This window comes from Panthera onca, chromosome E3 (assembly GCF_046562875.1).
Source record: "Panthera onca isolate mPanOnc1 chromosome E3, mPanOnc1 haplotype 2, whole genome shotgun sequence".
Classification (NCBI taxonomy): Eukaryota; Metazoa; Chordata; class Mammalia; order Carnivora; family Felidae; genus Panthera; species Panthera onca.
The window spans coordinates 5626154-5653106 of NC_138354.1; the positions used below are offsets into that span (position 1 = coordinate 5626154).

The 26953-nt window shown below is 54.2% G+C and overlaps 2 protein-coding genes across 3 annotated transcripts in view; one reads left to right on the forward strand and one right to left on the reverse strand.

Moving 5' to 3' along the window:
- Nucleotides 1-3173: 3173 nt before the first annotated feature.
- On the forward strand, nt 3174-13119 carry BRI3 (brain protein I3). The gene is made up of 3 exons (XM_060649534.1): nt 3174-3535; nt 4079-4181; nt 12695-13119. Exons 1-3 carry the CDS (start codon nt 3394-3396, stop codon nt 12825-12827), a joined length of 378 nt encoding a protein of 125 aa, XP_060505517.1. The 5' UTR covers nt 3174-3393; the 3' UTR covers nt 12828-13119.
- A 1783-nt stretch (nt 13120-14902) lies between these two features.
- Nucleotides 14903-26953, reverse strand: part of BAIAP2L1 (BAR/IMD domain containing adaptor protein 2 like 1) — a 92915-nt gene continuing 80864 nt past the window's right edge. For both annotated transcript variants that reach the window (XM_078440406.2, XM_078440405.2), the window contains exons 13-14: nt 15607-15644; nt 14903-15113 (exon numbers count right to left, since the gene is read on the reverse strand). In XM_078440406.2, the coding sequence (XP_078296532.1) occupies nt 15038-15113; nt 15607-15644 (114 nt within the window). In that variant the 3' untranslated portion in view covers nt 14903-15037. The remainder of the gene's footprint in view (nt 15114-15606; nt 15645-26953) is intronic.

The following is a 26953-nucleotide window of genomic DNA, read 5'->3' on the forward strand; positions in this document are numbered from 1 at the left end:
AGGGGGAAAGGCAGGGAGGGAGTGGGTTACCTCCCCTCTGGGGGATAGAAGGATTCTGCCAAGTGGATCACCTCACTACTGCCGACCAGTATGTTCCAGATTGACTGGTTTAAAACTGCACTCCTGCCAATGGTTGAAACTGCAGTTTGCCTAGGTAGTTAAGTCTTGGTTTGCTGACATGGGGCTGAGCACAAGTGACTCCGTTTGGGGCCTTTTTATCTGGTTTTAGTTTATTCCTGGTCTCCCTTTGAAGTCAGCATCTCTGACCTCGGTCAGCTCTTCCGCTGCCTTGCGGTCAGACCCTGATTCCGTAGCCTGGCCGCACACCCATTCTCCTCGGTGACTTCCCTACTTTCTCTTCTCTCCTGGAACCCCAACACCCCTCCCCTATCCTCGGTCTCACTGCTGCCCTTGCTTCCTGTGTCATACGGAAAACAGAAGCAGGCAGAAGACAGCACCCGCCTTCGTCCACCTGCACGGGCACCCACGCGCTCTACCTTCTCCTGTTCCTGTGGGTGACTCTGGGATCCCAGCAGGGGCTGTGCCGCCATCTACCGGGCACTGGACCCCAGCTCCTTCCGCCGCCCCCCCTCTTTCTCCCACATCCTCCCTCTTCCTACTTTATACACATGCTGTTACTTTCCTTCCGCCCAGAACACAAGCAAACACACCAAGCTGGTCCTTCTGGTCCCACAGCTAACTCTGACCCCCGTCCAGGCTCTGCTCACCTCCCGGACGTGCCCACTCCAAACACCGCTGTGCCACCTTGCCCATCTCACCCCCGTGGCCTTGACCCTGCTCATTTCCCCCCTGCGGCACTCCCCATTTTCTAACACTGCCCCCACCCCATTGGAGTGTAGCCCCACAAGGCAGGATGCTGCCAGTTTTGTGGCATCCTGGGCAGGGTGTGTGCTCCATGAATACTTGAGGAGTGGGTGATCGGCCGTCAGCCACTACGATCGTCTCAGATCTTTATCACAAGGCTAATGCTTTATAGTTACTTTCCTGCCTCGCCTTTCTTTGGTTTGGTGTTTCTTCGGGATTTGCGTGCACAAGTCAGCCTGTGCGAGCCTGCAGACGGCTTTGTCTGATTCACATCCGTGTTCGGGCGATACTGTCGCCTGAGCCAGAAACCTGAGCATCACGAGTGTTCCACAACCATCCAGGAGGTGACCAAAGCTCAGTGGGCTCTTGACCTCTCTCACACCTTTCCTGGTCCCTAGGGCCAAGTCAGCGCTGGCATTCTAGACGGGACTTCTGCCCTCGTACTCTTGGGGCACCCAGGGCTCTTGGGCCCCTCTAATGGGCCCCTCTAACCCTCTCATTGCACTGCCATTGTGAGTTTACTGGCTGGCTCCCTACCAGACTGCTCCTTCTGTGTGTCCCTGGCCTGTCATCTTTGCCCCTCCCCCCACCCCCCAGGGCTTTTGTGGCCTGTGGGATAACAGGTCACACTCAACTTGCTCAAGAATTAAGGAGCAGGACCTGTTTTGTGTCTGTGAGCAATGTTTACCAGAGTGATGTTGGGAAATCCCAAGCCACATCCTCTCATTCACGAATATGGATTTCCAAGCTGGGGGGTGGGGGGAGGAGGAATCAATTATTGGAGGAAAAGGGAGCCAGAGGCTAAGGATTTTGTGGAGTTTGATTAGCAAACAAAGGCACGTGAGGAAGGGAGAATTAACCAGGGAAATTGAAGGGACATCTGCCGATTTACCTGCAGTCCAATGAGAAATGACCTCACCAGCTACCTGCTACTACATTGGCACGGTTGGGTGTTGGGGAAGGACGGGGGACCCCATATGGGTGTGCACAGCTGACAGCGTGTTAGCAGGCTTGACCTAAGCCCACGTTTCACTGGTCGATGAGGTTGGGGATGCACCCCTGTTTTTCCCTGGTGGGGGCTCTTGTCCTGTGGAGCCATTTCTCCCACAGGCCAGGACCTCTGCTGGCCCCAGTCTTGGCCCCTCTGCGGTCTCTTTTCTTGACCTGGCCCTCCCTGGATGCTAGCCAGACCCATCCCTCGTTCCCCCCCACAGGATGCTGGGATGATGGTGACCGGTTCAGGAGATAAAAGGTGGGGATGGGCTTTGAGGAGTCACACTTGTGACAGAGAAGATGGTCTTTTCGGAGAAATTCAAAATAGGCTGGGGTCTCAGCTGTCCTTTGTCCTCGCGCTGGATCAAACTGCAGGTCACGTAAAAGAGGCTGGGAAACACCAAATGCTACAGAAGGCCCTGGAAAGGCCTAGAGGAGCTACAAATTCAGATCTTTCTTTTTAAAGTTTTTTACAAACCCATTAAACATTAGCAGGTGACAGGGAAAATGCTTCTTTGAGGGAACCCAACCGAGTGGTTGGTCTTTGCGCCAAGTTTAGGCCACTCCCCTTGTCTGAGCCTCTGTCCCCGGCCCGGCCCCGTAAACCAGGGCTAATAAGTACCTCCCGGGTTCCTGTGCCGATGAGTGAAACCGAGGAACAACCGGAACAGTGCTTGTCACGTAGGAGGTGCTCAATAGCTAGGGTTTTGTCCCCAAATGGGGAGTTATTTGTAATCAGTGGCTGCAACTCCTAGAAATGATCTAATTTGTCAAGACGAAAATCGAGGGAATGAGCATCAGCCGAGCGCGAGCAGGCAACGTTGAGATGCGCGCCCTGCTTCTTCCCGCAGGGGTTTGAGCTTCCATTGACCCCGGCCGCGGCCCAGATTGGGATCCGGGGTCACTCGACACGCGGAGCACCTCCCCACCCCCCGCTCCTTTGCCCAGGATAGGTAACAGCCGGGGGACTCGCCCCTCCTGGACCCTCCTCCAGGCCGCCCCGGGTCCCTGCCCTTCCCCGTGGTGAGTGGGCTCGGGCCATCGGATCTCCCGCCTACCACGGGGGTCTCCGCTAGGAGATGGGTGGGGCCGACCCCGGCTCTGGAAGGGGCGGGGTCCGCGGGCCATAAAAGTCACGACCCAAGTGCGGCACCTCCCCCCAGTCCCCTGTGTGGCGGGCAGTCTCCTCGCGGCGGGAGGTCTGGGGGCCGCGGAAGCGGCGCAGGGCAGAGCGCGGGGTCAAGGCGGCGGGCGGCCTAGCGGGTGGCCCGGGGCGGGCGCGGCCCCTTTAAGACGCCGCGCCGGCCCCGCCCCGCGCCGCACCCCCCGCCGGGAGCTGCGCCACGTGACCCGGGTCTTGTGACTGGCCGGGGGGAGGCGCGGAGGGGAAGCCCGCGGCGCCCGCCTCCGAGAGGGGCCCAGCCCCGCAGCCGCCGCCGCTGCCGCCGCCGCCCGCGAGGAGCGGGTCCCGCCGGCGGGTCCGGGCGTCCGCGCGAGTCCGAGCCGGCGCGGGAGCCGGAGTCCGAGCGGGAGTCCGGGCGGGAGCCGGGCCGGGCGCGGTGGGCGCCGCCCGCCATGGACCACAAGCCCCTGCTGCAGGAGCGGCCGCCCGCCTACAACCTGGAGGCCGGCCAGGGCGACTTCGCGTGCGGCCCGCACGGCTACGGCGCCATCCCCGCCGCGCCCCCGCCGCCGCCCTACCCCTACCTCGTCACAGGTGCGCCCAGCGGGCGGGGGCGGGGGGGGGACCGGGAGCAAACTTTGGGCTCCGTGCTGTGGCGACCTTTAACCCCGAAACCAACTTTTCTCCGGACGCGGCGGCGGCGGGGGGGCGCGGCCCGGCCGTGCTCGGCCGTGGTGGGGGGGGGGGTCCCCGCGCGGGTGCTGCCGAGGAGCCTCCTCGGGGCCGGGAACGCGAGCCGGTGGGGACGGGGGCGGCGGGTGAGGCTCCCGCAGCGGGATCCCGCCGTGCGGCCCTCTGCCTACCCGGGGGCGGGGGGGGGTGGGGTTGGGGATTCGCGAGCACCAGGCCGGCCCTTCTCGGGTCGCGCCACGGCCGTCTTGCCAATTAACTTCGTTAACCAGGTGCCGTCTGCAAGTTAGCACCCGGTCAAGCCCGTCGCGGGCTCTCGGCGAAGGCGGCTGTCGTCTTGATTTTGGAAAGGATAAGTGGGGGGAGGTCGGGGGGAAAGGTAGGAGTAGTCCTCACCCTTCCCAGATTTCCTCCCTGCCCCCTTCTCACGTGCCTTCCTGCCCACAGGGATACCCACCCACCACCCCAGGGTCTACAACATCCACAGTCGAAATGTCACCAGGTACCCTGCCAATTCCATCGTTGTCGTTGGAGGCTGCCCGGTCTGCAGGTATGTCACCGGCCGGGGGCTGTCCCCCCCCCCCCCCCCCAATCCGGAGAACACATACCCAGAATCTCAGAGAGGCGGACTCGTTCGGAGGTGGGCTAGTCTTGTCTCGGGACAAGCTACTGACCTGCGGTGTGGGGGAGAGAGGGTTCTTTTGTCCTTAGATCTAAACAGGTCGCAAGGGTCATAGGGGAGGGGTTCACTTTCCTGAGGAGAGTGCTTTTGGGGCCACCGAGTCCCAAATGAGTGGGATGTAGAAATGTTAATGTCTCATGTCCCTGGTTCTAGGACGTGTAAGTTTGCTTTGCAGTTGATTCTGGAAGGTGGTGAAAGGTTTCATTTTGCTGGGAAGGGCAGCTAGGAAAGCCCCAGTGGCCAGTGTGTTCAAGGAGCCGGAGGTCCAGGAGGCCAGGGGAGCACTCTCCTTGAGGGCTGCTTCATCCCCAGCAGGGCGGTCAGCTGGAGGAGGACAGAAACACCGGGCTTCTTTGGGGGCAGGAGCGATTTTTCCGTATTCTCAAACCAGAGCCTCTGGAGTTTGGCAGGTGTCCGTAGGAGTCAGACTCGGGTAAGACTTGGTCCTTGCCCTTGGTTGATGTGAGAGAGTCCAGGTCAGCCCCTTGAGTGGGAGGAGGAAGTTGGAAGTCTCAGAGATGGAATTGAGAAACACTGGTTTACACTTAGGCTTCGTGTCGCAGGTGTATCTGGAAGGCCCAGGGTGGAGACAAGGGGAAGTTAAAGGTTTCAGAGTCACAGGAGTAACGAGTGGGGGGTGAGTGCTGTCCAGGAGCGGGGGCATCACAGAGATGAGGGGAGGAGGGGGACTCCCAGAGCCAACTGAGTACTTAGTAAAGAGGGCTGTGGGCAGGGGGCCCTGGGGCCGTGGGCTGGCCACGTGCCTCGTGTGTAAACTCAGAACAGGCATCTCTCTCTCTTTGTTTTCTGGGTTTTTCAAGTTTATTTATTTACTTGGAGAGAAAGGTTGAACATGCGAACCAGGGAGGCGGGGAGAGAGATTCCGGAGCAGGCTCTGCACCATCAGCTCGGAGTCAGCGCTGGGCTGACCTGGGGCTCAGACTCAAGAAGCACGAGATCACGACCCGAGCCAAAACCAGGAATCCAACACTTAACTGGCCGAGCCACCCAGGCGCCCCTCGGAACAGGCCCCTCTTTGATATGCCTTTGGAGGACACGGAGGGGGCGGGTGGAGGGCGAATGACCCGCACCCTCCTGACCGCCCTTCTCTTCTTGGGCACCTGGGGGCGTCACAGCTGTTGGGGTTTAAGGGCCCAAGGGTGGGAAGAAGGCCTGTGTGGCCTGGGCGCTGGCAGCGTGCCGCTGGGCTGAGCAGGGATCGGGACTTGGTCCCCGGTGTCTCGGGGGGTTGCTTGTAGAGGTGGGTGAGGGGAAACCCACTGTATTTGGCTTTGAGGCGGTCCCGGGTGCTCAGAGCCCTGGCTGCTTGCACAGTGCTGTCCCCACTTGGGCCAGCTGGAGGATTCCAAAGGCCTATTTTTGGGTGGGAGAATTGAGTGATCTCCCAAGTTTAGGGAGTGGTGTCAGGCCGGTAAACTAGAGGGGGGCCGGGGCGGGGGGGTCTGTCTGGAGCAGAGCAGTCTGGGATTTCCGGGCCTCCACGCTACGTCCGAGTGTTCTGTCCCAGTGCCCAGCCTGCTGGAGGAACTGGGTTCAGATCCTGGCCCTGTTTTCCCTTCTGGGAAACGGGAGCGTCTTGGGATGCTCTCTGAAGCCCCCTTCCTGGCCCTCGTGCCTGTGCACAACCAGCAGCAAGGCCCACGTGGCTGCTGCCAGATGGGGAGCACTTTCCCTGGGGTGGGAGCTCTGTCATTTTGGGGGCCGGCGGCTTCTGCTGCCTCGGGTCCCAGAGCCCCAGTCCTGCGGAATCCCGATCAAGGTCAGGCTGCCTGAAGGCTGAGGTGCGGGACTCCTGTGTCGGAGACAGGCTTCTTTCTTTCTGTGTGGGGATCCCTGTCCTCCCTCTTCTGGGCGGAAGGCAGTGAGGAGTGGGTGCTCTGAGAGCAAGTCCGGGAACTGTGTTGGGACCACACACGGACTCCCTCTTGGCACATTCCTCTGTGGCCCAAGAAGGATGGATGCCAGAGCTAAGGGCCCCTCCAGCACTTGGGTTCTTCGTGCAAGAGCATCCCTGCCCCCTGCCTGCCCCCTGCCGGCAGCGCCCTCCCGTCTGGGGAGCGGTCCTTTCTGTGCCTCTGCAGCACGGGGGAGTGTGGGGGGGCTGGGGGGTGGGGGGGTTGGGGGAAGGGAGGTGGGCAGCGGGAAGGAAGGAGAGTCTCGGCGCTTCCTAGGGAGGCTCTCCTGTGGTTTGGGGAGTGGGTGCGTGGCCTTGAGGCCGCTCCTCTCTGGGCAGGATGGAGAGGTGGCCCCTGGGCATGGTGTCTAGAGTTGGGAGACAGGACACTTGTCATGTGACTGTGCTTTCTCCCTTTCCGTGCAGCCCGCCAGGCTCTGTCCCCTTCCCTCCCTGGTAGCTTGGCAGCGATTTGCCCAAGTCACACGTCTGTGATTTCTTCTGAGGGAGGCTTGGCGCGAGAGGCCTGTGTCCCATGTCACTTGGCCATCATCTTAAGCAGCCTGACTCTGTCTTCCCTTTTTAGTCGGCTGCAAGAGAGCTTTTCGTGTGAGCCCAGAGGATGAGCGTGCTCCTTCTTGCCCTGCCCGCGGGGACTGGGTGCCGTCTTGCTCAGCCGGGCCCCCGGGCTCTCCAAAGCTGGGCCTCCCCTTGGGGGGTGTGGGCTGTGCCTGGATCCTGATCCCAGGGAGGTGGCACCGAGAGTCCGGGATACCAGGCCCGGCTGGGTGCACCAGGGGCTGTGCTGGGGTCGCCCGTGGAGAAGGCGCTCTGAGCAGCACGGGTCAAGGCCAGGGCGCGCGTAAAGCAGCAGACGCAGGGCCTGGCCTGCTCTGAGTTCCCCACTGACACTGGCTGGGCGTCCTCGGGTATTTAGTTTCGGGGATAACCAGAGAGGGGGTAGGAGATCTGGGAATGAGTGGGGCCTTGGAAGCCGAGAGAGGCTCCAGGAACAGATCAGGGTCAGATGTCGCCTGAAGCCAGCGGTAAGGTGCACGTGGCCCGGGGTGGTCAGCGTGGAGGGGACTGGTGACCCCGGTAGAGCCGGTGGGGGCACAGGCAGGCAGTGAGGGTATGACACGGGACGTGGGGGGACGTGGTGGAGTGTGTGGAGGGGTCCTGAGAGGAAAGGATCTGTGGGCACTGTCTCATTGGTCCTCGGTCCCGGAGGAGGGGGAGTAGCACCCAGGTGAGCCGGGACTTGGCGGGCCGTGCAGCCCGTGGGAGCACTCGAGGGACCGTGGGGCCGCCTCCCGTCTGCGGGCCGAGGACCGAGCCGGGGTGGCCCGCGGCACCTCCAGAGGCCGTTGTCATGGAAGACCCCTTCGCCCCGCCCCGTGATCTGCTCGGGGAGGCGTGAGGCCGTTCAGAGCCGCCGGCGGCCTGTTTGCAGGGGAGGCCCTGGGACCGCAGAGGGCCGGACAGATGCGCCAGGCGGGCGGGTATGACCCGGGTGGCCACGTGCCGGGGCATCTGCTCCCCACCCCGAGAAGTCTGCCGCTCCCTTTCCCCACAGAGGCTAGTCCTTCAGGTGAGGGCTGGTCTGGGCACTGCCCCCGGGGCTGCATTCTGCCTCTATGAGTGAGTAGTTGGGGACGAACCGGGGGCGGCTGGAGCTCGTGGTACCTGGTCCCCCGGTGGCGGGGAGGGGACTGGGAAGCCCTGGGCGGGGCTGCTGTAAGGAAAGCGGGAGGTGGGGAAATCTGGCACCCAGCCTCGGGACCTCCTGGGACGCGTGGGCTCGGGCCTCCCATGCTGCCGTCCCTTGTGAGGCAGGACCCCCGTGCAGGCAGGGCCTCTGTCATCCTGCTCATCCAGCGCGTCACCCAGGCCCGCTCTAGATAGATGGCGGGCGGCCCCTCTCTCCATAGGATGAGTCAGACATCCAATAAGCATTTTCAGCATTTGTCAAGTTCCTTATTTCCCCAGCTTCCCTGACCCCCCCCCCGCCCCCGCCAGCCACCCAACCACACACACCCACACCCACACCCACATACAACCACACAATCTGTTGCTCAAGAGTGGGGGCGGGGCCTTCCATCCTCAGCGAGAGCAACCTGCTCAGTTTGGATTCTGAGCCACTTGAAAGAGTTGAAACTTTGTCCTGAACTGATCGGGGCCTTTCCGGGGCGGGGTTTGGGGAGAAGAGTGTGGGAAGCTGGGAGAGGCCGGCAGGAGATGGCCAGGACAGGGCATCCCATCCCTCCTGTGGTGGCCACATGGGGACCGTAACTGAGGACAGGTCTGCTCTGTAACCTGGAGTGTCGCTGCATCAAGAATGGCCCAGAGATCAGATTATGTTTCTCAGTTCAGAAGATTCTGGATTTTTAAAAAAAATTTTTTTAATTTATCTTAGAGACAGAGCGTGAGCAGGGGAGGGACAGAGAGAGAGAGAGACAGAGAGAGAGGGAGAGGGAGACATAGAATCTGAAGTAGGCTCCTGGCTCTGAGCTGTCAGCACAGAGCCCAATGTGGGGCTCGAACTCACCAACCAGGAGATCATAACCTGAGCCGAAGTTGGAGTCTTAACCAACTGAGCCACCCAGGCCCCCAGAAGAGTCTGGATTTTTAAAAACTAAATTATGTCGGCATTGTTTTTGAGGTCTGGGGCATTACTCTTGGTCAAAACATTAATATTTTTGTAGCAAGACGTGAATATTCATGTTAAGTGAATGCATTATGACCATCAGTGGCCACATCAGTTCAGGTCACCTGTGGCTGCCAGGTGAGTTTCCTGTAAGCCTATGAAAAAAAGTTTTCTCAGAGCTTTCTGTTGTTTGGAATTGTGGGTAAGACTCTTTCCAGTGGGAAGTGTGGTGCCCGAGAGCTGGAGGCTCCTGCTGGCTGTCCCTTTGTCCCTCAGGCTTCAAAGCCAGGTTGGGTTCTGGTCATTGTCTTGTGGGAGGTGGTCTGGTCGTAGACTTGCTGGCAGGGATGGCCCCTAAGGTGAATGGTGTGAGCTGGGCTGTGCTCTGGTGACAGTGAGTGACAGGTCTGGACGGAAAGCACCGCAGGCTGGTGTTACCCGTGTTTGGGAAACGGAGGTGGGCCGGGTCAGCCCGTGTTACCCTCACTTTGCTCTTTAGGTTCCCAGAGCAGCTGCCGGGGGCTGAGCAGGGGGGCCGGTCCCCCGGGCTCCAGGGCAGCGAGGGCCTGGGCGAGAGTGACCAGCCTTCGCGGGTATGCTTGGTGGTGGGCGGGCCCTGGAGCATCCGGGAAAAGCAGCCCCCAGGATGGGCGGTTCACTTCGGCGGGCCTGCCAGGCAGCGTGGGTAGCTCCCGGCCCCTGCACCGCCGGGGAGACTGCACCCAGCTGGGGCGGAGCAGGGTGGCGGGGGGTGGGGGTGGGGGGGGCTCCTGCAGCCAGGGGTGCGGGCTGCCCACACGCACCCACTTGAGGGCACTGAGGACGACAGGACAGGCCTTGGCCCCAGCCTCCCGCCAGACACCTGGAGCCTCTGAGCAGACACCATGGATTCTAGGCTGTGCCTCTTGACAGGTTGGATCCTGACACGAGATGACATGGAGTGTCCAGCTTGGGTGGGTGCTCAGCCCGCTAGTCCCGGTCCTCGGGCCTCACTGGCCCCTGGAGGGGACGCTGGGCAAGGCACCCTCTGCTCCTCCAGAGGGCAGTCTTCTCTGCAAGGTTCTGTGCTGGTGCAGGTGACCCAGCTGTGAGGCCCGGCTTGCCCCTGCCCTCTGCCGTTTCCTTGGACATTCTGACCGAACGTGTGAACTGGTGTGGTTCCTGGGACTTCAGCTGTAGGTGGAACGTTGCTTAGAGGCCAGGAGGAAGGACAGTGGCACCTGGGTGGTGCCGTAACTCCCAACTGGTACAGGGCCGCCCGGCTGCTTCCAGCTGCTCTGTTAGTGGCTTGATTAGCATCAGTAGTTGCAGGAGTTGTGGGCGGGGATTGTGGACAGAACAGGTGTGTTCCCTGCCCGGGGCAGCCTGTCCAGTCTCCCTGTGTGTGGGGACACAGCTGGTGCCCTACAGCCTCACCCCTGACTTTGGCAGCATGGCCTTAGGTGCTTTTTCCGGTGGGGCAGGTGTAAGGTGGGCCCCGCGCAGCTGCGTCCGGACTCCCACGGGCAGGGGCAGCCATGGGAGGGCCCGAGAGCAGTGTAGCGACTGCCTTTGCAGTCCTTAGAAAGGCGACTCCTGAGCGGCTCAGTCAGTTAAGCAAGTCTGACTCTTGATTTCGGCTCAGGTCATGACCTCCAGGTTCGTGGGTTCGAGCTCCGTGCCAGGTTCTTGTGCTGACAGTGCAGAGCCTGCTTGGGATCCTCTCTCCCCCCTCTGCTGGTGCGTGCTCTCAAGGAAAGGTAACTCTGCTGAGAGAAATTCAGGCCTACTGATTAACTTTCCCCCAGATCTGGCCTTGTCTGTGTCCAGTCTAACCGTTCGGCACACACATCGGTTTGGGAAATGCCGGCTGAAACAACAGTTCAACAAATGGTTTTACTACAGGACTTCTCAGAGCCATTCCTAAACTACTGTGCGCTGTGATACCAGGATGGGGAGAGAGTTTCCCCAAATTGACCAGAGAACCCCCCCACCCCTTTTCTGCAGTTTATCAGGGGAACTAACTAGTGTGTTAGGACCAGCACCTGGGGAAGCGCTTCTGACCCTACTGTCTGTCCATTGTGGAAGTTTCAGGCAACCCTCTCCTGAGTGGGCAGGAAGAGAAGTGGGCATTGAGTTTGATTTTTTTCTTTAAGCAGTGGAAAACCAGGCCTCTTAGTCTGGTTTCTCACAATTCCCCCGCCTGCTCCGTAGGGCTGGGTGCAGTGTGGCCCTCAGAAGGAGCAGCATTAGCAGCTTTGGCATTTTGAGTGGAGGAAGCCTTCTGTTGGGTGCTTCTATTAAGCCAAACCTTCCTCTGCACACACAAGGTGGCAAAAGGAGAAGCAGCTGTTTCCAGAACATTCTGGAAGGGCACAAGAGATCCTTAGCAGTGTTTGAAGACAGGCTGAGGCACGGATGGGAGACCTGGCTTTAGGGAGACCAAGGCAGCTGGGGTGAACCCGGGGCAGGGGGCACGGGAGTGGGGACCTCCCCAGGAAGGAGTGGGTCAAGTCTTCCTGCTCACTACCCAGCTCCTGTCCCCCCGTGGAGCCCCTCCTTTATTCCTTCTCAGTACTCAGCCCTGGGCACTTTGGCACATTTGTTCCCGTGAAATCTGGTGAAGGGCCCTGTTCACTAAAAGCCCTCGGTTCGCATCGCGGTAGACAGGGTTAGAGGCGTCCCCGGCCGCCTGGGAGAGTTTGTTTCCACCGGCTCTTCCTCGGTCTCCGGAATGTAACGGGTTTCTCATTAGGGCTGAGCTGGCTATTGCGGCTCTCATTTTAATTTCCGCTGTGTCCAGAACTTTCCAGAAGTAGCCTAAAGAGCAGAGGCAGAGCTGAGCACACGGCTCTTGCTTCCCACCTTTGGGAGCGAGCCTTTGAAAAGGACCCTGGAATGTGAGCGGTGACTTCAGATCACTGAACCTGTGCTCGCGTGGCTCATGATTGGGGTGATAGCCCGGAGGCGCTTTGTGGTAATTGTGTGTTGTGCGCATTGAAGGTAAACTTGACTTTTTGAAGAAACAGATTAAATGTCTCAAGATACATGCTGCCTTTTTTTCTTTTAATTTTTTTTAAGTGATTTTATTTTTGAGAGAGCACAAGCAGGGGAGGGGCAGAGGGAGAGGGAGACACAGAATCTGAAGCAGGCTCCAGGCTCCGAGCTATCAGCACAGAGCCCGACGCGGAGCTCGAACCACGAGATCACGACCTGAGCCAAAGTCAGACACCTAACCGACTGAGCACACAGGCACCCTGTTAAGTGCTGCCTTCTTCCAGACGTTGTGAATATGGCTGATTTTAATTGTTCACTAAAATCTATTGTACCCCTCCCCCAAGTCTGAATTCTAAACTTCATAAGTTTTTGGAATTTCCCTCTAAGGAATAGAAGAATAAAACTTTTCAACACTGGGGAGAAAAACTCTAAAATGATACGGTTTTCTTGGGTCTTGTTTTCAGAGATACAAGAATTTTTATAGAAACTAGCATTTGCTTCTTGTTCTTCCTTTTGTGACGGAGGAGAAAACACTGCAGGTTATGTGGCAACTGAACGTTCTTGTCTTTGTAAGTGGTAATTCCTGTAGGTAACGTAGCGGCTGAGAGTGGCAGCTAGCCTTCCCCTGGGTAAATGGGCATGTGTAAGAGGCCGGGGGTTTGTTGCTGGAGGGGTGAAGGCTGCTTCTGTGGACCTGGTCACCGTGAGGCACCCGGGGCCCTGGGTCCTCGCAGCCTCAGTCCCTTCTTGTGCCGGGGTGTGGGGGGGGGTACAGAACTGGGTCCAGCCTCGGGGTCTGCCAGGGACCCTAACGCGCGTGCCCCCCCCCCATTCTCTCTGCAGAGTCGGGGTTCTGGAGGACTCCTTCACCTTCCTGGGCATCTTCTTGGCCATCATCTTGTTCCCGTTTGGGTTCATCTGCTGTTTTGCCTTGAGGAAGCGAAGATGCCCCAACTGTGGAGCAAACTTCACTTAAAGGGAACAACACACCTGGCTTTCCTACATCCAGCTGTCTTTTTCTAATGTAAATGTCGTGTACAGTAGCTTTATTTGATTAAGCTTCCAGGACTGTTTTGTAAAGTGAGGCGGGATAGACGGCGTGCGCGTGAGCTGCGGTTTCGTGGGGGCGCAGGGGTCACGGCGTGGGGACGCAGCAGCACTGCTTCGGGGTGAATGACAACTCAATAAAGCACTGCTTCTATTTTTTGCAGTCTTCAATTTGAGAAAGGTGAGAAATACTGTTTTAAATAAATGAGATTCATACCATTGTTGACCTGGTTCTGCCTGGTGTGCACACTGCCACTTGTATAAATAAACTTGTGTGGACGTTGGAAATTGTGACCAGACTAGAATAACATACCCAGCGCCTGGCTTCAACACTGTCCATCGTGGCCGATCTTGATCTAGTCCTCTGTAGGCATTCGCAGCTCCAGAGAATGTGCTTTTCGAAGTTTTATTATTATAACGAAACATAATACCTTGACATTACTCCATGCCCGGGGCCTGAGGCAAGCCCGCCCACCCTCCGTGAGGCAGGTGGGTGCCTGCTGCGGCCCATTCCCTGGAGGTGCAGAACGGGTCCCCGGGTGGGCCCGCAGACCGCACCTAATAATCTGTAACGAAGCCAAAGGATCCCAGAGAGCGGAGCTCTGGAGACCAGGGCCCCCACCCCCTGTAACACACCGGGGCTGTGTCTTAAACCCTCCCCCCGCACCCCCCTGTTGAAAATACCGGGCTTCCGTGAACCCTCCTCTTAGAGGAGCGGTGGACCACGTAACTAAAGTGGACCGTGTTTTCTTCCCTGGCTGGAGCGTCTTTCCTCAAGACAGGTGTACTGCCCGCCAACCACTCGGCCCCTGGAGAGCCCTCACATGGGTCTGACCCCTCAGCTCCTGGGGACCTCGTCTGGTTTGCCAACGCGGCCGGGACAGGACCAAGAACGAGAAGTGGCATGCACACACACTGGTTTACCTGCGTTTGCCCGGGACTAGTTTCAAGTGTCTAGAAAAACGTTGATAGTTACGGCGAGACCAAAGGGGCTATGATAAAAAAAGAGGGCCCTCTTCGCCCACACACAGTGAATGGCCTGGGTGTGAGTCCTGATTCTGCACTCCTCCCAAACAGGGCCCGATCCCTGGCAGCCAGAGATCAACTCGGCCACTCGCTCCGAGGTCCCTTGGCACGGGACACCCCGGGTTCTGAGGGCACGGGGCAGGTCTCGGGTGAAATGCAGAACTTCCCATCCCAGCCGCTGAGACTCGGGCATATGGCTTTGTACGCGCTGTTTCGGGGCGTGCGTAGGTGTGTCCGTACCCGACTCAGAAATGGAGAAACTTGGACCCCAGGGGGTTTCAGAGTACACCAGCGATGGAGGCAGCTCTGGTCAGCCGGCTTAGCGAGAACGCCCTGGGTCTGCACACGCAGGGTCCTTACACGCGTGAGTGACGCCCATCACCTGCAGCACAGCCTGGTGTGTTTTCATTGGTGAATCCAGTCGGTGACTCCGAACTACCAAAGTCCGTGGCTCTAGGGTTATGCAAGTACTAAACGTGGCCGTGACAGGGACAGGCAGAACACCTCCGTGCTCTGTAGCGATGTCTAAATCAAGGGGAACTTGGGGATTTCTCCATCTAGGTAGCTCTACATTTGGTTAAACAAAAATTAAGAATTTTTAAGTTAAAAAATCAAATTTTATAGACTATTCATAATTTATATTGCTTAAAATTATGATTTGCATGCTAAGATGCAACTTTACACAACCAGCCTTTCCTTTAGATAATGTTATAACGCTAGATAAGAGCACATGCTTTTTAAAATAAAACTGTGCTCATTTCATGCAGAGAGCTGGTCACGAAAGCAGACTATCCCTCATTCTATTAAAAAATAATCACAGAATATTAAAAAAAAATGATACAGTAAGGATTGGAACCAAATTTATGGTCTTCTGACAGAATGGGAGGAAAATATTTTCACTGATTTGAGTTGGTCACTAGACTATTATTAAAGACAAACGTATCAACCCAACTATGTTAAATTGAGAAAACGCGTCGATTTGCTCAAGTGGAATACATTTAAAATCAGGCACCCTTTGGCGAAGCTTTGCAACAGTTAAGCGCACACCAAACAACACATCATTTTGCAAGTGAGAACTTAACGTCGGAGGGACTGGAGCTCCCGGCCTGCTCTTCATCGAATGATCGGTGCAGAGCGATCGTTTGTCACCGTCGGCCGGAGTTTCACCGTCGCGAAGGGGTTTTCTCCGCTGCAGGGGGAGAGGAAAAACCACGTCTGCAGACATACTACAGGATGGGAATTGGGTTTTAGAGGAGCTGTGAACTACCGTCCTTGCTCTGTGAAGTTAGAAGGCTTCTGTATAAAACTCTGGACGTTTTCTAGACACAGACGTTTCACGGTGGCAGTCCTCTCTGTGCACCCATGCCCACCCGTCACAGAACTCTCCAGGGCTGTAGATGCTGTAATGGGAGAGCCCACCCTTCTGTGGCCCTGTGTGGGAGGGGTTACGTGAGAGAGCCATAAGGACGTGGTCTGGATCAAGGTGCCAAATGCAACATGGCCGGGAGGCATCCCTTGGGGACCCAGGCAGAGGCCGGGCAGGCTTCCTGTGCTGTGAGAACAAGGCGGCCGCCTTCTCCTTGGACCCCATAGGCCTAAGGCGCCTCGGCCGGGACACCCCCCCCACCCCCTGCCCCGGGCTGTGCACCTACCAAGACCCCCAGGAACACAGTTCAACGTACCTGAGAAAAGGAGGCTTTGCTGTCCCATTTGCGTCGTTCTGTGAGGAAGATAAAGATGAAGTTTATGGAAGGGACACGAAACCGGGACATTTTCAATAAGACCTTAAAGGTAAAGATATCTAAAGTGCAAGGAGCAATTTACGGCTGATGCGTGTAAGCCCACCTGAGGCCATCTCAACGTCTGTCTAAAGTCACCTAAGGGATAAGGGTAAGAACAGAAAACCGAAGACAGTGAGGGGCCCTCACAAGTGCTGGCATGTCTCAGGCCTTGGAAGACCATGGCCCTTAAGCTGCCCAGCCGTAGTGCCTACAGCTGGTGTTTTGGGAGCCCAGTCCTGAATGAGGCTGTTACAAACAGGAAGGAAAAATAAAACCTTGTTGGGTTTTGGTGCCCACAGATGTGGTGCCAAGGGCTAGCCAGAGATCTGGTGGGAAGTTCCAGAAGATGGGACGACAGAGGGACAACACTGCCCTTGCCTTCAGGAACTACCAGAGCCTGGGGACTTGGGGGGGGTCTCCCAGTGTGGCCAGGGACCAGGGGTGTGTGTGTGCCTTCTGTCCTTCGTTTTATAAAGCTAGAAGGCTTTCAGAATTTGCTTTAAATCTGCTCTGGCTGTTGAAAAAAATCACTGGCCTGAGCTTGTGGGGCTAATTCTCAGATGGCTGCCCAGGAGAGGGCAGTGTAATGCCGTCTGAGCCACAGGCCACCAGACCAGACCAGACTCCTGGAAGCTCCCAGGATTCCCAGTGGCCTCAGGGCATATGGGCCTCTGAACACTGAAGGATAGATAGCTCTTCTCACTTCTGGTTGCCAGCCTAGGGTCGAAGGCCATAGTTGGAGGCCAAAGCCCAGGTCAGGGCTCTTTCTGCATGGCTCCTCTTGGGTTGTGGACACAGATTCTCGAAGTACAAGAGAGGCTGTGGGCACTGGGGCTACTTCAGACCTGTGCCTGCTGTCTCTGTGCCTCTGAAGACCTCCAAGCGTGCTTTGAACCTCGAGACCAGCAGGTAAGCAAGGTCATTCTGATGGGGAGCCCCAAGCACCTGAAGGCAACCCCAGTCAGCCTTGTGCCCCAATTCAGTGTCTACCTTTTCTTTTGTAATTTATTTGAGAGAGAGAGAGAGAGAGAGAGAGAGAGAGAGAGAGAGAGAGAGGAGAGTGAGTGGGGGGGAGAGGGACAGAGGGGAAAGAGAATCCCAAGCAGACTCCACAAACCCTGAGCCCCAACACAGGGCTCCATCCCACAGCCCTGGGACCGTGACCTGAGCCAAAATCAAGAGTCGGATGCTCAACTGACTGAGCCCCCCAGGCGCCCCTGTGTCTACTTTTCATCACAGATGCACACAGCGGCTGCCCTGCTCAGCATGTCCTAATAGGGTTTTAAATGGCTGCAAAATGATTTCTTCCTACTAGGCGTGCTGAGCTTCCCCAGCAGGCCTCAGAGCAAGTCATTTGTGGGGTAGTGCTCTCATTCCGTGATGGTTACAGGCTAATTTATGACTTACTGAAAAAGCACCAGGATGCCTGCCCTACAATGGCACGTGTGCTCAGTCCGTTGGCAGTGGCACGTCGCCTAGAGCAGACAGCCCGTGCACAGAGGCACCAGCTCACGCAGCAGAGAGGCCTCCAGTGTCCTCCCTCCTGGCCTGGAAAGCACACTTCCTGCAAAGCCAGGTGTGGCCTCTGCCCGTCTTGCGCTTGGCCGCAGAGGCACACTTGGCCCTCTTGCTCCTTGATACTGTCTGGAAACCACCTTCCTGTGGCCTTTCCCGGGAGCACGCTCTGTCCCTGCCGTGTGCGTCCTCAAGTCTGAGGAAAGCTCCGTGCGCTCTGAACTGGAAACCAGAAACAAAACCCTCCCTGGAGTACTTGCCAGACAGACTCAGCCTCAGATGGAAAACTTTGGGGCCTGTTCCCGGGAGGGCCTCCTGAGTCCCGACTGACCCAACTGAACTTTAAAGTTTATTTAAGTACTCTCTACACCCAACGTGGGGCTTGAACTCACAACTGTGAGATAAAGCGTCACATGCTCTACTGATTAGCCAGCCGGGCGCCCCCGACCCAACTGAACTCTAAAATGAGTTTAGGCACATGTTCACGGGCTGTGCCATTCGAGTACTCGGTCCAGACATTTGAGAGAAACAAAAATGGCTGCAGAGATGCAGCACACTCGACCCTAAAGTGGCAAGTGATGACTCCGCCGTGAGGAAGGAAGGTGAGAGTAACCTGGGACAGCCCAAAGCTATTTAGTGCCGGGCAAACCCGGGTCCTGGTGCGGTACGTACCCCGCACACACCCTGGCCAACCTACACACGTGCACGTGGGCACCAAAACCCCACCGGGATACTCAGAGCAGCCCTGACAGGCCAGCCTCAACATCTATCAACAGGAGAAGGGACAAGAGCCTTCCATCCAGTGAATCCACGCAGCGATGGAGCGCCACAGGACAGCCCGCTGTGTGGTTCACTTCCTCCGAGGGCCAGACCAGATGCGCCGTCACGGGGTCCGAAGTTGGGGCTGTCTGGACTGAGAAGGGACAGCGCCGTGTGTGTGTGGGGGGGGGGGGTGGGCTTCTGGGGGGCTGATAATCTAGGTCTTGCTCTGGTGCTGGTTATATGTAGCTGCTTTGTGAAAAGTCCTGCACTTTCCCGAATATGGCATTCTTGAATGTCTGCTTTTAGAAAAACAGGACATTTTCAGAAAGGTTTCTCCTCTCTTTAACATACTTCCACTAAGCCCACTCCTGTGTTCCCTTTCCTGCCAGTGAAGGGCACCCCCAGGCCGTGTGGCACTGCCCTCATTCAGTCTGTTAGGAAGGCTCATGTTGTGCTCAGAAGCGTCTGCGGAACCTTCCCTCCAAGCTGACCACACGACCCCGTCCCTTGCGCTGGCCGGTGCCCCAAGCCCGTCTGTCCATCCTGCCTGCTGCCTCCAAAAGCTCCAACTGAACCTGTCCCTCCACAGCCTCCCTGAGGCTGAGTCATGGGGTTCGGGTCTCCTGGTCTCTGCGTTCCCCAATCTGTCTTTCCTTCTTCCAAACAGCAAAGTCTCTGGAGGCCTTTCTTGGTCCTGCGTCCCTGGACCGGGCTGGTCTTGATACGCCTCCTGCTGCCCCAGGGCCCCTCTGCACAGGCTGCAGGCCGTGAGCCACCTTCTCCACACGCACGGTGCAGGGCACACAGCACATGCTAGAGCAGGTCTGTGGAGCTGAGCTCCCCAGGGTCCCCTAGCCCCCTGGCAGAAAAATTCCTTCTACAATGTGGACCTTGCTCTGAGTCAGCAGTACGTATCCCGCACTTTTCTACAGACTTCACAAAGGCCGGCATCTATGGCCTCAGAGGCACAGCCGGTTGCATGTTCTGTGTCCCCTTCCGGCAAGCAGCATGGTGCTGGTCTGGAGTGTACTCAACACGACAGGAGGTGATCAAGTGACAAAACCAGGCACCCCTAGGGGCTAGGCATGTCATTATGAGTGCGGAAAAGGTTATCCGTGAGACAGTAAGGGCAGTGAAGGCCTTGGGCCTGGTCAGCAAGATAACCCATAACCAGCTTATTTTGACCCAGCAGGAACAGGCAGAGTAGGGCACATCTTGTGATTCCCCCAGAAAACAACACGCAAGTCCACCTTGAGTGGGCACTTGCTGCCACGTGGTGTCCATCCATCCATCTTCCCCTTCCCACTAGCCAGGCTTCTGCTTGGGTGTCCACCACATGTCCACGTACCTGAAGGCAACTACTTGGTCCCAGCTTATGGGTGGTCCAGGTCAGCATAAGACCACCCCATACAGTTGTCCTCCTGGCGGTAGGCAGACACTCAGACGAGACAGGGACTTCTGTGGCCCAGTGAGAATGCTGAGGGGGGTGACCTCTGCTCTCTGCCCACTGGTGATACGGAGCTCATGTCCCCAGAAGACAGGGTGACTGATGAGAGAGCCCTGAGGGAGGCCTTGCTATACCAACCCTCTCTGGGCTGCTGCTTCCATCAGATAGTTCCTTCCTGTCTGAAGCTGCTGGAAGTCAGCTCTTACCTGCAACACGGGCAGCCCTGATGCTTGTTTTAATTTTTGATGTCTGTTTATTTTTGAGAGAGAGCGCATGAGCAGAGGAGGGGTAGAGAGAGAGGGAGACACAGAATCTGAAGCAGGCTCCAGGCTCTGAGCTGGCAGCATAGAGTCAGACGCGGGGCTCAAACTCCTGAGCCATGAAATCATGACCTGAGCCGAAGTCGCACAGTCAAATGACTGAGCCACCCAGGCGTCCCATCCTGATGCTTGTTTTAGATGTTAACAGCTAATGCCAATCCTCAACGTGGGCTAGACTGATCTCACAAATCACAACCTCTGAACTAGTTCAACCCCTTTATTCTTAAATGGGGACACTGAAGGCCAGACAGGGAAGAGTCAACTACCCTGGGGAACCAAGGTGTCCCCTGTGGAGAGGAGATGCAAAAAAAAAACAAAAAACAAACCAAAAAGGCCACACTCCGGGCCCTCCCTCACACACACTTGTGGCTTACACAGGGCAGTGAATGCTGAGTTTGAGAAGCAAATGTATGTGGAGGAGAACTTAGTTTTCAACAGCTCTTTCAAGCCTGGTTCTCTATTTAACAGCCCTGGGCAACAAGAGAACGTGGCCATCAGACCCTCCAGCTTCAGTCTCAAGGACCACTCCCCCAAGCCCTCCAGGGAGAAGTCGGTGTCTCAGAACATCACAGGGTAGCTACAGAACTGTGGGGCTGGTGGGCCCAGGAACATTGTATGGTAGGCAGCTCCCAGGATTGGGTGTTTAGTATACTTAATTAAGCCTAAGAATCCTGGCGTTTTAAGACTACATGTAACTGACAATAACAGTTGTACATAAAAATTAAGTATAAAAGTATTAAGATGCTTTGCCAGCTGCCATGGATCCCAGCATCTGGCTGAGACAGAACATACCTTTCCCCAACATCATTAGCTGGTTTAAAAATTTTAGTTTAGGAAAAATAAATTATCAGCCTGGCTGGGCATAAAAACTTTTGAGATACAAAATCCCAGGACCGCGTACCAGGCAGGCCTGAGTCATGCTACATGCTTCTCCGCCATCATGTTTCTAGATCAGGCTTTTAAATGGAACACTGTTCTATTTTTGTATGATCTATACCTGATTGTCCAAAATGGTAGCCACTGCCTGCATGACCCAGTCCTGGACATTTCTGTCCAATCCTCTAACTGTTATGAGTCACTGATCAGCCCTGCCCATGCCCTGACACCGGAGGATTAGATCCTGTGCCTCCTGCTGCTCTTGCAAGAGGCCACCGAGCCGAGGCGGCCGGTTCCAATTTCAGGAGCTTCCAGGGCTCCTGAGACCACTTCTGGGGAGCAGAACCAGTTCTCGTGTGCCTCCCCGCAGCAGGCCCGCAGGTTTCAGTTATGTTCGCAGAACTCCTGATCTGACTTGCCAGTGACGAAACGCAGTCGCTCGTCTAACAGAACGGGGTCAGCAGAGGAGCACGTGAGGGTGTCCGCCGTTGGAGGTGTGGGGTTTTTTCTTTGGCAGTTTGCATAGGATCTTGAAATAGGACTTCAAAACGTCAGTGACAGAAATGGAATATCAATCATTTAATCTCACTGTGCAACTGGGAAGCACTGTGTACGTATTTTGGGGTCATTACCCTCTTTATTCCAAGAGAAGATGACTCTGTGGTCTTACAGATAAGGAAAACTGAGTATCCTGAAGAGGGTGATGGGGGAGGGCGCCCCTGAAGTCGTGGCCAGCAGTGTCTTGTTCAGGGAGGCCCTCTGACTTTGTGGCCGTTGCTGGTTTTTAAAAACCAGTTAGTATTTTCTTGTGACCTTTATGAACTGGTGTTCTCCATTACCCTCCAGACCACAAAACCGAAGCAGCGATCATCGTTACCTGCCAGTACCTCGGGAAGAGCGTAGAGGGGACAGTGGGACCTGTCATACGGAGCGTTCTGATGGGGGAGGGGCAGGACACACTGATGCACGGCCAGCTGAGGTGTCAGAACCATTTCTCAATCTGAAGGACTCCGAGTCCTTCGCTCTGTGTCTCCCCCTCTCCTCCATCTCCCAAGGCCCCACAGTCCACCCCACGGTCTGGGAGCTTAGAGAGCTGGGCTGGCAGCCTTCCCGTAGCACACCAGCCCAGGCAGCAGCACGGGGCTCGTCTGGCACTCATAAATGCCTGGTCCGAGAAAGTGTTCTGATCCTACTGTGTGCGGGTGCTGGGGAGGGAGGGTAAAATATCTAGTCGGGGTGCCTGGGTGGTTCAGCCAGTTGAGCATCTGAGTCTCGATCATGGCTTAGGCCATGATCTCACAGTCTGTGAGTTCAAGCCCCTCATAGGGCTCTGCACTAACAGGGCAGAATCTGCTTGGGATTCTCTCTCCACCCTTCTCTCTCTGCCCCTCCCCTGCTCATGCTCTCTCTCAAAAAAAAAAAAAAAAAAAAAACAAAGAATTGAAAAAACAGATTTGCCTATATTTTTCTCAAGGAGATCTACTGAAGTGCTAACAGCAGTCATCCTGGAGGTGAAGTTACGGATAGTTTCTAACAGAAGTTCTTTGGTTATTTTTATAAGTAGCAAATTGTGTTACTTGAAAAAGAGGTATTTCGGGGGCACCTGGGTCAGTTAAGCATCCAACTCCTGATTTTGGCTCAGGTCATGATCTCACAGTCATGGGATTGCATCCCCCATCGGGCTCCATGCTGAACATGAGCCTGCTTAAGATTCTCTCTCCCTCTCTCTCCCTCTCCCCTGTGTGCACTCTAAATAAATAATAAAGAAGTATTTTAAATAAGGTATAATGATTAGATATTTTAACTTGGACTTTGCTCTTTAACTTAGATCCGCAGCTGTGATGGCCCAGTAGAGTTACAGGAAATCTCATTTCAGCAAGTGTTTATCTAGCAAACAGCAGCATTGGGGGGGGGGGGGGGGAATATATATATATATATAGTTGTTTTATGTATAATATAGTTGAAATAGTTGTTTTCATTTATGTATAATAGATATTATACATATATATTGTATACATACATATATGTGTATATGCATGTATATATATGTATTGTGTATATAATGTAATATGTGAATATATACATATATATTTATATATAATACATAAATGAAAACTATTTCAGTAGGGATAAATGTTATTAATTCGAGAGCATCCTTATTTCTGTCTCCAGAGTGGGGTAATTTATCAATTTGATTATTTGTAGTAGAATCTGAGACAAAATTTTCACCATAAAGCCATATCTAATGTTAAATATAGTAGAGCATGAAATATATATACACAGATGAAAAAATTTTTATCAAAAGTGAGAAGAAGGGTCTCTCAAATTGTACTTTGTCCTTTTTTTTTTTTTTTTTTTTTTTTTAAAGAGAGCTGAAATGCATGAGGAGCAGAGAGAGAATCCCACACAGGCTCTGTGCTGACAGCACAGAGCCTCAAGTGGGGCTTGAGTTCACCTGTGTACTCTGTACTTTAAAAATCCATAAGTAACTTCGTCTTTAAGGAATAAAAATACATAATACCCTGATTATTTTACATTATTCAGAATGTTTTTCTAGTAGTTTACATGTATAACTTAATTATAGGTAAGAATTTTTTTTTTTTTTTTTCAATGTTGGCATTTCAAAGATCTGGAACTCAGAATTACATAAATTATCAAAAAAAATCCTGGGGCCCTGAGTGGCTCAGTTAGTTGAACGTCTGGACTTAGGCTCAGGTCATGATCCTGTGGTTTGTGAGTTCAAGCCTCATGTTGAGCCCTGTGCTGATAGCTCGGAGCCTGGAGCCTGCTTCGGATTGTTTTTCCCTCTCTCTCTGCCTCTCCCCTGCTCATGCTCTCTCTCAAAAATAAACATTAGAAAGAAAAAAAAAAAAAAAACAGCTCCAACATACATTAACGTGAGCAAACCAGAACTGCTTCCAAAGTGAAGACAGGACGATGGTTTCTCCAAGCAGGCCACAGTGGTCACTAGCTCCGTCAGTTCTTACCTCTTAAATAACTTGTCATCCCTTTCCATCTCCACCGAACGCGACTCCCACCACCCTCATTCCCTGGACACCTGCACTGCCTCCTGCCCCGTCACCAGGCCCCAGCGCACACCCTGAGGGCCATCAGCAGATGCCTGCCATGCAGGAAGATGCAGGAAGGACGACGCACGGCCCAGACATCCTGGCTCGGTGTGCTTTTCTCCCAGCCTGTCCCTCCCACCGCCTGTCTGGCTGTGGCCCCGGACCGCACGTAGCCACCACGGTTCCCACAATGCACATCTGGAAGGCTTTGTTTGGTCAGAGCTCTTCCTTTAGAACTTGGCTCAAATGCTTGCGACCAAGAAGCCACCCCTGTGCTTGCCAGGAGCCCGAGCCCTCCCTCCCCCGCCGCCCGTCACATATTTGCCCTCCACACTTTCGCATGGCTCCACTGCTCACTGGACTCCACTCCTAGGCTGCCTTCTTCCTGTTTCCTAAGGGCTAGCACAGGGCCTGGACCATGCATGGTAAATTTGTCAGTCAATGCTCAATGGATGAATTCCAACATGAAGGTCTCACCGTGGTCCACAGATCCCTTCTACACTGTACATCTTCACACATCATTTAACTGTCTTTAAAAAAGAAGTATGGTTGGTCACAGTTGTCTGATGCCACGGAAACATTAGTTACCAAAGTTATGCGACCTCACTACAGGTATTGACTCCTTTGCCTGTTGGAAGTACTAAACATGCCTTTTTTATGGAAGGTTTCTGTTATTAACTGGGGCATGTGGGTGACTCAGTCGGTTAAGCACCTGACTTTGGCTCAGGTCATGAATTCAGGTTTGTGAGTTCGAGTCCCACATTGGGTGAGTTCGAGCCCTGCTTCCAGTGAGCACTGCTTCTCTCTCTCTCTGCCCCTCGTGGGATTCTCTCTCTCTCCCTCCCTTACTTGCTCCCTCTCCCTCTCTCTCTCTCAAAAAAAAAAAAAAAAAGTTCATCAGCATTCATTATTCTGACGCTTGCGAAGTGAATGATAACTAAAAGCACCACTGGAACCCATACAAAGAAAGCATTTTCGTTAGATATTTGGGGCTTCTAAATGTTATATGAGGGACAGCTGGGTGGCTCAGTGGGTTAAATCTGACTCTTGATTTCAACTAGGTCATGATCTCACAGTTAGTGGGATTGAGCCCTGCAGCCCTGCTTGGGATTCTCTCTCTGCCCCTTCCCCGCTCTCTCTCTCTCATGTAAAAACATTTTTAAAAAATGTTACATGAAACCAAACATTAATGGCTGCTAAGATGAAACACTAGAAAAATGTCTTCTGGCTTACAAGACAGAAATAGGGGGCCTGACTGTAGTATCAGGGTGATGCTGGCCTCAGAATGAATTAGGAAGTGTTTCCTCCTGTTCAATTTTTGGGAAAATGTTTGAGAAGGATGGTATTAGCTATTGTTTATTATGTTGGGCAGGAGAAAACAGGATTTTTCATTGTATCCAATTCAGCGTAATAACAACTGCATCAGTACTTTTGTCATAAAGCTTTACTGACACGGTAACAATACTGAAAGTTTTCTAAAACCGAGACTGTGTTGGCTAAAATGTCAGTGTTTTCGCTTATAATTTCAGTGTTAACTATGATTTTGGGGCAAGGTTCTTTTTTATCTTAAAAGACATTACGTAGCCTTAAAGTAATGGAGCGAGGCGGTTATTATCAAAGCTGCTAATACCACAAAAGGAGAGATAACTAGACATGTGTCCCCCTGGATGGACTAGCCACCACCACCACCGATGAAATGCTCTAACAAAACAGGCAAAGAAACAAAACAATAATACTGATTCTGATCAAGGCCGAGAATACAGGAGAAAGGGGAATGCAATAAAGGACACCACGGGATTGCGTTCAGCAAAATTGAGCCTGGGGACACCCTCCAGGACAAAAATCTGGTTCTTCCAGGTACATTATAAGGAAAAAGATATGAAGAGACTCGTAGGTACAAACACTCATCATGAGGCTTGGTGACCAGTTACAGTGTATGCGGCTGGTCTGGATCCAGATTCAAACTATACTGTAAAACTTTTAATAAGACAATCAGAACTTTGATGATTGAGGAATGATGATTGATGACATTGAGGAATTACTGTCAATTTTTAAAGATATGATAATTGGTATTGTGGTTGTGTAAAAATGAAAGGTATTCTATTTAAAGATAAAATTTTTAGGGGTGCCTGGGTGGCTCAGTCGGCTGAGCGTCCGGCTTCGGCTCAGGTCATGATCTCGCGGTTCGTGAGTTCGACCCCGCGTCGGGCTCTGTGCTGGCAGCTCGGAGCCTGGAGCCTGCTTCGGATTCTGTGTCTCCCTCTCTCTCTGCCCCTCCCCCGCTCATGCTCACTCTCGCGCACGCTCTCTCTGTCAAAAATAAACATTAAAAAAATTAAAAAATAAATAAAATGTATTATATTTAAGGCATTTATACATGAAATGACATGAAGTCTGGGATTAACACTGAAATGACGGAGTGGCTGGGGGCAAGGTGAAAAAGACTGGTAAATGACCTGGTAATTGTGAAAGCTGGGGGTGAGAGGATCAGGTCATTAGATATCTGACTCTTTCCACTTTTGTGTATGTTTGAATTTTTCCCTAAGAAAAAGCTGAACATCAAAGACAGGAGAAGGCATTACAGACAGGTCACACCAGGACAGCATACCTGGGTATTCCTGGATCCTATGTTTTGTGACATGCACTTGTAAGGTTTGTTTCCCCCGGTAAAAGGAATTGTATGCTTTTCAAAATGCCTTAAAGTCATTTCCAAACGCTGTGAATACTGCTTTAAGATGTACGAGGGCCTTTAATAAAACAGCATTTGATATCTTTATCCTTCCAAGCGATTTCTTCTCCACGACAACAGAATGGAAAAGCTCCATTTCCAATAGCTGTGTGTCATTCTTCTGAAAATAATTTTTGAGTTAGGTATTCGGAGTAACTTGGAATGATAAAGGTGCAAACGATTACCATACAGTATGCTTCTCTGAGAGGAGCCAGACAAAGACATTTTTGAATGAAATTGCAAAACCTTGCACTTCCTGGATCAGAACACACCACTGCAGCTTATGATGAAGTAGGCATGTTTCAAAACACCCGAAGGCTCGCACAATGAAACACGGGGCACGTTTGTTAAGAGTGCCCATCCCACGTAATCCAGAGACTGCGCCCAGGCACCATTCACAGCTGAACAGAGGCCGCCAGGGGTGCAGGGCTGTGGAGCCACACACCCCGTGAGAAGCAGGGAGATGCCTCAGCGTGCACTACTGAAAGGACCACACAATAACTGGAAGATAAAAATCACAGTAGCCCAGAAT